Source organism: Pocillopora damicornis, chromosome 12, assembly GCF_964200805.1.
Source record: "Pocillopora damicornis chromosome 12, jaPocDami1.2, whole genome shotgun sequence".
NCBI classification, from domain to species: domain Eukaryota; kingdom Metazoa; phylum Cnidaria; class Anthozoa; order Scleractinia; family Pocilloporidae; genus Pocillopora; species Pocillopora damicornis.
Genome location: NC_142681.1, coordinates 3892282 through 3901983, shown reverse-complemented (window position 1 = coordinate 3901983; position 9702 = coordinate 3892282). Strand labels below are relative to the sequence as shown.

The 9702-nt window shown below is 39.8% G+C and overlaps 2 protein-coding genes across 2 annotated transcripts in view; one reads left to right on the top strand and one right to left on the bottom strand.

Moving 5' to 3' along the window:
* The first annotated feature begins 284 nt into the window (after positions 1-284).
* LOC113685913 (galanin receptor 2a) lies at positions 285-2347 on the top strand. The gene has a single exon (XM_027203500.2). It carries the CDS (start codon positions 834-836, stop codon positions 1806-1808), a length of 975 nt encoding a protein of 324 aa, XP_027059301.2. The 5' UTR covers positions 285-833; the 3' UTR covers positions 1809-2347.
* Positions 2348-4295: 1948 nt separating this feature from the next.
* LOC113686444 (uncharacterized) overlaps positions 4296-9702 on the bottom strand; it is an 11140-nt gene continuing 5733 nt past the window's right edge. The window contains exon 2 of the mRNA XM_089190114.1: positions 4296-9384. Within this exon, the coding sequence (XP_089046240.1) occupies positions 5396-9343 (3948 nt within the window). The 5' untranslated portion in view covers positions 9344-9384 and the 3' untranslated portion in view covers positions 4296-5395. The remainder of the gene's footprint in view (positions 9385-9702) is intronic.

The window sequence follows — 9702 nt, the reverse complement described above, 5'->3', positions numbered from 1 at the left end:
AGAACTGAGCCACTTACGAAAGAACTTTGCACCAAATGTGAAACCTCTCATTAACTTTTTTGATTTTTCACTGTCAGCGAAAGGGTAATAAATTTAACAAAATGGCTTTCTTTTGTTCTCTTTAAGTAGGTAAAAGAAAAGCGTTAAACCTTTATCCCATTCGCTAGTCTCCGCAAATGGAGGGACGACAAAATATCGCGCGAGATAATCAGCTAGTCTTTCTTTGCTTTACAAATAATTAATTACCATAACGAGTTTGCAAGACATCTGCTTTCCTATTTTTACTTTAGGGTGGTCACGACCAAGAGATTGGGTTGAAACTGGTTTTCGTACTCTCTACACCGTTTAAAATATTATTTCCTATTTATACGAAAAGTGGCTACCTTTGTCAATCTTTGTTTTAGTGCGTAAACAAACATTCGAATTTATACTGACGTAGGTTTAAAAATCTGTACGCCGATGCCATTTTCCAACAACTTTCATTTACTCTGAGACGACAGGTGTCATTCAGAAAATACTGCAATCATTAACCTATCAGAATTTTCTATCGTTGTTACAAAAATGTTATAGTCTGTGTTTAAATTCTTATGACACTTGAATGATACCATGATTCTCCGCGGAAAGTGTCAACAGTAAAGACAGAGGAACTAGAATTTCAAACTGATATTCGAGCATTTTGATTGCTGTTTACGTCATTGCAGGCCCTCCTAAGACCTCCTTCTGTTGATGAATTCCGCCTGTTAATTTACCAGCATCACGAAATAATTCAGTTGGATGTAGTAAATTCTACTGTAGAACCATATTTCACACCAAATTCTACAGTCCAAGAGGAAATGGCAAACGGTTTATCATTGAACTCACTAATGGGAATATTCTTCATGTGTTTTTACATTGTAGTGTATTCAACCTCGAGTTTAGGGAACGTAGTGGTGTTGTATATCTGCGCTAAAAATAGTCGAAACACAGCCTTTCAACCTACTCGCACAGCATTTTTCAATCTTTACATCGCCAATCTTGCCATTGCGGACCTCCTTTTCACGCAGTTGACGATTTTTGATGCTGTTTACGCGATTCTCTACGAGTGGACCACAGGAGCCATTTTGTGCAAACTTCAGGGATTTCTTGTCGAGTTATGCTACTCCGCTGGTATACTCACTCTCATAGCAATCAGCCGCGAGAGGGTTAAGTCAATCTCGGATTTACGGATAAAATCGCGCATTCAGCGGGTCAAAGAAAGACGATCTCGCTCCATAATCGTGTGGAGTCTGGCCATACTGCTATGCTCCCCTCTTCTCTACGCGTACAATTTGACGGAAGAAACTTCAAATGGTAACAGCGTCATACGCTGTTTAAACGACGCATGGTCGCACCTCGGAAGGCGAATTTATTACAGTTTAACCGGGGTTATACTATTCTTTACTCCTCTTTTAATAATGATATGGACGCAGTTGAAGATCAAACGCGTTTTTAAATCGCAGGTCGCACCAAATCAACAAATCGCTCTTTCAATGCGAGCGCGCCAAAGAAAAGCCAGTCGAATGTTGGGAGTAGTCACGATAGTCTTTTTCGCGTTTTGGTCTCCTTTCGTTTTCACTCGAACACTTCGTTATTTTAACTGGTATGAAGGGGAATTAATTTGGAAACTAAGCCAGTTACTAACCATAGCTTCTGCTGCGGCAAACCCTTTCATTTATAGTTTTTACAGCACACATTTCAGGCTGTGTATAAAGAGGTTTCTAACTTGTAGATGTGGGCTAATGGCTGCAGTTGACACTGGGGACAATTCTACTGTGAATTCTCTGTATTAAGAGATTGTTTTATGCTTTATTGTATATAAACAAAGAATTCTAAAATGAAAACAAGTATTCAAAAATAGGGTATTCATACCTCATTTACAGCTGCCAGCTGTGCTAGCAAAGTGGAGTCCGTGTTGGATACAGGCTTCTACTATACCAGTTTGAATCCATGCGGTTATTGCCTGAATTTTAAGCTCCGTATTTTCTTTAATTTCTCTCAGCGTTTCCTTAATTACCGTACCCATATGATAACATAAGAATTCTGTCAAGCCTTTACAAAATCTTACACGCTGAAGATGTGCTGATATGCAAATTATGTAAAGTTTCCTTTAATTTGCAAAGTAATCGTAAACATGTCTGAAAATCTTAGAAACTGAATTCTATTCATCTCGTTTTGTCAGACCATTTTTATCGTTTTGAGCTTCGTGTCAGTTCCTTTGTAAAAGATATTAGAAAATACCTTCCACAATGTTTCGGAGGTTTGAAAGAAAATCACGGGTATTTTTTAAACCGGTAGTTCAAAATGATTAATTAAAACGAAAGAGAATCTACCCACTCTCTCTGTTTTTATATTTAAACCGACTAAAGCTGAATCCTTGCCGAGGAAAAGTTTAATCGTGAAAACGTTTTGTGGCTATCGGCGCCTACAACAGCCAACTGTAGTAATCAGGATAACAATCATTATGATTTGACCATGATACTACGAATAGATTTCTGCCCTGATCTGGAAACTCCAGATAAGCAGGAAGTTTAACAGAGGAGGGCAACGGGGGGGGGGGGGGGGGGGACGTATTTAAACAGTATTTCACCCGTAAGGAATTTAAAAGGAATAACTTCAAATCTCACTTGAAAATTTGCACGTCACGTGTTTATTTTCTGATTTTTTTTACGTGTCACGTATAGACCCTCTACCACCCTCTTATTTTGCCATGTTCGTGTTCTTTCGTATCAAACTAAGACCCGTGCACAAGTAACAGGTAGGGAGAGGTGGGTACGGAATCTGTGGTCTTGCTCTTTCAACATCTAAATTTTACAGCAAGGGAAAGCTTCTTGCGAAAGATTATAGAAACTAGTGAAAAAGTTTAGGACATTTCAAGGGAATGAAATATATTTGTAGCAAAAAAATACACTCGAAACCTAAAGATCTTTAAACGAAACATCCGGAGGCCGAATTTTTTTAATCAGTCGTTTGCGTAGATTAAGGTAAGGTTAAATGATTAAATACTTTCAACGCATATCGCAAAGTCGTCGGCTCGCTTTTCCTACAGACAATTATTACACTTTCAAAATTTGTTTCCTGTCGCCTCATTTAACAAAGATGTAATAACACCAGTTTGTTAAGACTATCCTCTGGGCATCATAAGTTTTTTGTTAGCAGACTTGATTAATTTTAGTCATGAAAAAAGACCGCGAATGTTGATGCGATTTCAGTAGATCAGAAAGTAAGAAAATCTCAAACGTTGCGTGGCTGATCACAAGATTTCACAATCGTCATAAATTCACGGTTACTGTGATCATAAAAGTTTCCAATCAAATTACTGAGGTTTTTGTGTTTCCCCTTGCATTTTCTGCATTGGTATAACTACTACTAATTAATTTTCCGGCAATAATCGGCTTTTTATCCCCCATTGTGGAACAAGCTGCCACCATTCCCTAGCAACTAGTTGTCGAAGGAAAAAAGAATAATTTTAATTTCATATAACCTGGAAAGTTTAAATTTTATTTTCACCAGCTGACGGGTCTATTGACGATCAAATTGAGTTTGAATTTTCTTAAAGGAAAAGTAAGAAAAACTTTTCATGAAATAGTTTCATCTCAGATGCAAAAAAGCATCGGCACAGTCCATTCATTTCAAAGACTTTTCATAGCACTTATTAATTCTATTCAGGATCTCTAAGTATACGAAGTTAATATGTACAACGAATACGTTTATTCGGGTGTTTATATTTCCTGCTTTTTTTACGTTAATAATCGCAAGGGTTTAAAAAAATAAGGACCGGGAATTAACTTGAAGAAACAAGAAGACTGAGTCACAGGAAAACACGAGTAACTCGCCTTTTTTTTTTTCATCTGATTGGTTGAGGAGGTGACGCCAGTTTCTCGGCCAATCACAGAAAGGAGCATAGTAAAACTGTATTTTCTTCGACAATCGAACAAGAGAATATTTTCCTGCACCGAATGATAACTTGTTTTTTCAAATTCACTTTGGCATTCTCCAAGTAATTGTAATCACTTTCAAACATTTTTTTGTTCAGTAAATGATTTAGAACAATTTCATGATAAATGCTCTCTTCTCTTCCACAAAAAATTTGGATCAGTTTAACCTTCAACACTTCCCTTGGTTTACAAAATAGCTGAAAAGGGAAAAAAGTTTTAAAGGAAGACCGATATACACAATATCCCTCCTGTTTACTTCATTAGCATGAGGGTTTGGCGAGGAAAACTGAGATTACTGATGAAGCAGACAACAACGATATGGGAGGAGAGATCACTGACAAGTTTTGGACTTCAACCAAATGACACTGATGCACAGTTAATGAAGTCCTATATTATGCTATTTACAGTCGAGCCTATGTACATTCAAGTCATATTTAAATCAGGTGGAATAATGAAAAGACTGACTTCTGCCATAGTTTTAACCTTTACACCCTAAGAGTGACCAGCATCTAATTTATTTTTACAGTTATACTGCTGAATAATATCTCATTAAGATCACGAGAATGAAGAAAATGATCACCAACCTAAGAGGCTTTGATTGATGAAACAAATCTCCTTGTCAGTACCAAAGGAAATGTATGGAGAAAAGTAAGGAGAATATAGATACTGATGTTAGGGTGTAAAGGGTTTACAAACTATTTCGACTATTTCTATTTTTGGTCATTGGAATTCAAATAAGGCTAACTTTTTTGTATTAATTTGTGTAAAATTTGAAAACTTTCCTAACGAAAGGTAAAATGATATAGGAGACGGATTTGGTAAAACAATTTAAAGCCTTTCATTTTCTCTTAGCTATGGTATTTATGGAATTCCCTTTTTCCCGTAGTATCTTATTCTCCAACAAATTTCGTTTTCTGGCAAAAAATTGATATTCTGTCCTAAAAGTACCATATCTGGCGCTTTTAGGTTTATATTCTAAATACATAGTTAATTCAGAATGTCATACAACCGACTCTGTGAGATATGGTAGACGTTCGTCCAATCTCCCTTTTCCGTTATACCATCAGTGAGTTATTCTGCACGGCTACCACATCATTATCCTCTGGTGCGAGCTTTTTCAGACGGATGGTCAGTCCATGATCTTGATACTCTTTTCCCACTGCAGGTCACCAACGGCATGCTGCACAGTACCCAGATTGTCGTAACTAAGTGCCACATCGAATAAAGGGGGTAAGTTTCTATAGAAATTGTGGTGCTGCGTCGGTGGGAGAGTATAGCAGGTAATTTAGTGATAACAACTGAGTTGAAACGTTAATTGGCCACCGTAAGGAGTGAAAAGGCTGACAAAGGGCTGTCCTTTGGGCTCGAAACGTCAGCCTTTGCACTCTTTACGGTGGCAAATTAACGTTTTTAACTCAGTTGATAACACTTAATTACCTGCTCTATGCCACATTGACATGTTCAAGTCCGAGAATTTTCAGACGAATGGCAAGTGCACGATCATGACATTCTTTCGCCCGCTGTAGGTCCCCAAGACCATAATGCACAGCACCCAGATTATTGTAACTATTTGCCACATTTACATGTTTAGGTCCGAGCTTTTTCAGACGAATGGTAAGTGCACGATGATGATATTCTTTTGCCTGCATCAGGTTCCCGAGACCATGATACACAACACCCAGATTATTATAACTGTTTGCCACATCGACATGTTCAGGTCCGAGCTTATTCAGACGAATGGTAAGTGCACGATCATGAAATTCTTTTGCCTGCTGCAGATCGCCAAGATCATGATGTACAGCGCCCAGATTATTGTAACTATATGCCACGATGACATGTTCAGGTACGAGCTTTTTCAGTCGAATGGTAAGTGCACGATCATGGCATTCTTTTGCCTGCTGCAGGTCACCAATGGCATAGTGCACAGTACCCAGATTATCGTAACTGTATGCCACATCGACATGTTCAGGTCCGAGCTTTTTGAGTCGAATGGCAAGTGCACGATGATGGCATTCTTTTGCATGCCGCAGGTCACCAAGACCATAATGCACAGTACCCAGATTATTGTAACTATATGCCACATTGATATGTTCAGGTCCGAGTTTTTTTAGACGAATAGAAAGAGAACGATCATGACATTCTTTTGCCTGCTGTAGGTCACCAAGATCATGATGCACAGCACCCAGATTATTGTAACTATATGCCACACTGACATGTTCAGGTCCGAGCTTTCTCAGACGAATGGCAAGTGCACGATCATGACATACTTTTGCCTGCTGCAGGTCACCAAGATCATGATGCACAGCACCCAGATTATTGTAACTATATGCCACATTGACATGTTCAGGTTCGAGCTTTTTCAGATTAATGGTAAGTGCACGATCATAACATTCTTTTGCCTGCAGTAGTTCACCAAGGGCATTGTGCACAGTACCCAGATTATCGTAACTATTTGCCACATTGACATGTTCAGGTCCGAGCGTTTTCAGACGAATGGCAAGTGCACGATCATGACATTCTTTTGCCTGCGGCAGGTCACCAAGGGCATAGTGCACAGTACCCAGATTATCGTAACTATACGCCACATCGACGTGTTCAGGTCCGAGCTTTTTCAGACGAATGGTCAGTGCAAGATCATGACATTCTTTTGCTTGCTGTAGATCCCCAGTACCATGATGCACAACACCCAGATTATTGTAACTATTTGCCACATCGACATGTTCAGGTCCGAGCTTTTTCAGTCGAATGGCAAGAGCACGATCATGACATTCTTTTGCCTGCAGCAGGTCACCAAGATCATGATGCACAGCACCCAGATTATTGTAGCTATATGCCACATTGACATGTTCGGGTACAAGCTTTCTCAGACGAATGGTAAGTGCACGATCATGACATTCTTTTGCTTGCAACAGGTCACCAAGGGCGTAGTGTACAGTACCCAGATTGTTGTAACTATATGCCACATCGACATGTTCAGGTCCGAGCCTTTTAAGACGAATGGTCAGTGCACGATCGTGACTTTTTTTTGCCTGCTGCAGGTCGCCTAGGTCATGATGCACAGCACCCAGATTATCGTAACCATATGCCGCTTCGATATGTTCAGGTCCGAGCTTTTTCAGACAAGTGGTAAGTGCACGATCATGACATTCTTTCGCCTGCTGCAGGTGACCAAGGGCATGGTGCGCAGTACCTATGTAACCATATGCGTTTACAATGTCTTCGTCACCAAACACGTCGTCACATTGAGTTAGTCTCAACGTTGCGTTGAAGTACCTTAATGCTGATCGGAATTCACAGTGTTTTTGGCAGGTGTTACCAAGAGTTTGGAAATAGTTCCGGTAGTCATAAGGAGTGGATGATCCGGCTTTTATAGCGTCAGTTATACCCTCTTCTGAAAAGAGACCATCGATTATCTCGCTCAATGTGACTAAATGAGGAACAATGTTCTTGCTTCTGATAAGAGTATGTGAGTCATCCTCAACCAGGGCATGACCTATAACTTGGTAGAATGACAGTATAGCCCCATCAACGGCTTCAAGCACTTTGTTTTCGGCAAAATTTTTCATGACAGCATTAATGACGTCATGGACAATCTGGTGCACTCGCATGTAGACGCCGCTGTCATCCTCTTCAAATAACAGCAAAGAGCATTTGCAGATTCTCGTAGCAAGTATATCAGGATCTTTAAGCTCTTCATTCACTTTGTTAAGATAATTTACAACAATCTCTAGACTCAAAGGATGTGGTGCACAGACAGAGAGAAAATGAAAAGTGTGCTCTAAAACTTTATCCGTTGTGATCGTCTTCTTAACAGCAAGTGTTGTGGCTGCAGTCATGGAGTTTTTGTAACTTGGGTTACTTCCAGAGAGCATGGCTTCTGTTGTGCTTCTCTTCCCTTGGTCCAATTTCTTTAGAAAGTCATCCCAGCCAAAATTGGGAGCTAATTTGTTCTTTCTTACTTCTCTCACATAAGTGGCAGCGCTTGCCAGGGCAAGTGGTTGGTAGTCTAATACACGAGCAACCTCTTTTTCCATTTCTGGGTCATTAAAACCAGAAAGCATTTCCAACAGAGAGCCGGCTTCATGAGGCTCCATACCTTTGCTGACTGGGATGTGTTGAATAAATGAGCCTGACGGCGGGATAGACGCGATGTCCTGTGTTGTTATCAACAACTGGCCCTTTGCGCACTGCCCATTTCCTGGATCAGGTAAATTACCATCCAGATGAGACATGTTGGTAACGTTATCAACTATCAGTAGCCACGATGAGTACAGCTCGATTTTCGTGCTGATCAGTGTCCTTAGACTTCTGATCTTCTCATCAATACTCAAATCTTTGGAGATAAGTGTGTTAGTAACAGCGTACTCTGGGCACTTCAGATGTCGAGCGAAAGTGGCGTACGATTCCATAAGTGTTTTAGAGTTTTCAGCATTTAGTGTCATTACAAACGATGTACTTCCTTTGACCTCGTCAAAGAAATTGTTGGCTACAAGTGAGGCAATCTGCGATTTACCACTTCCAGGATTTCCAGATAAGTACAAGTAACTTAATCCCGTGGAATTTTTCAGCGCTTTTAACTGTTCAATTATCTTAGATACATCGGAATCTCGATTTGCGACATCATGAGAAGGCTTAGGAGGAAGAATGCAAAATGAAGAAGCCTCGCTGTTTAACTGTTCTTCAAGAGTCTGTCTTTGTTCTTCTTTTTGCTGAAGTTCCTTTCCTTTTTCCTGCAATTTCTTGTTGTTTTCCTGAATTGCTTTCTCTTTTTCTTGAAGATTTTTGTCTTTCTCCCGAACTTCTTTCTCTTTTTCCTGAACTTCTCTTTCTTTTTCCTGAACTTCCTGCTTGAGGTCGTCCACCTTCTTCAAAACATGTATCAACTGCTCTGTGGGAAAACACGTTTGGGTTTTTACGTCTTGAATTTCCACAGTAGAAAGACCGAGAGCTAAAAATGCATTTTCCACTTTGCCAATGGCATTTTGAAACTCTACGTCTGAGAGGCGACCTCGTGCGATATGAGCGAACTCTTCGTTCCGAAACAGCCTGAGTTTATCCACATTTGACCAGGCGACTGGATTGAGACTATGGATGCAATCGGAAAAAAGAATGGCATAAAACAGCATGGTGCAATCCCACTCAGCTCTACTGCCTTTAGTCATGGTTGTTAATAGACGTGCATGCTTCTTTTGATTCCGTAGCGATTCGCCATTCCAGAAATCCAGTCCATTTTTGGGATCATCTTTCCATTCTCCTAACGTGGCCTTGTATCGACTATCCCATTCTTGTTTGAAGATTTCTCGCAGTCCCTCGGTCAAGATGTCAGTGGTAACGTAACAAATCCTGAAGTAGTTTAGTTGATCTTCACTGTATTTCACTGAAGAGGCCATACTCACTTCGAACGATTTCTCAGTTAAGTTCGGTAACTGTCCTTTGAGGAAAGAAAACGAAATTTTAAACATTTCTGAGCAGAGAAATTGCTCAGAAGCCCTTTGAATTGTTTTGTCTTAAACTGTGCTAAAAATTTAAGTACTCTTGCTTATTATAGAATGAGAGTCAGTGTTACAGTTAAACTTACAGCAGTGATGCTCCCTCCAAATATATGGCTTAAGTCCGCACAACTAGAGTTACCGAGTTATACCATATCACGAGTCAAGTTCGAGTCAACTTGGCTTTTTCCCTTTCAGGATTTAAGGTTTCAATTTTCTTTGTCGAAATGATGTACCAGGGGTACAAGAACACATATTTT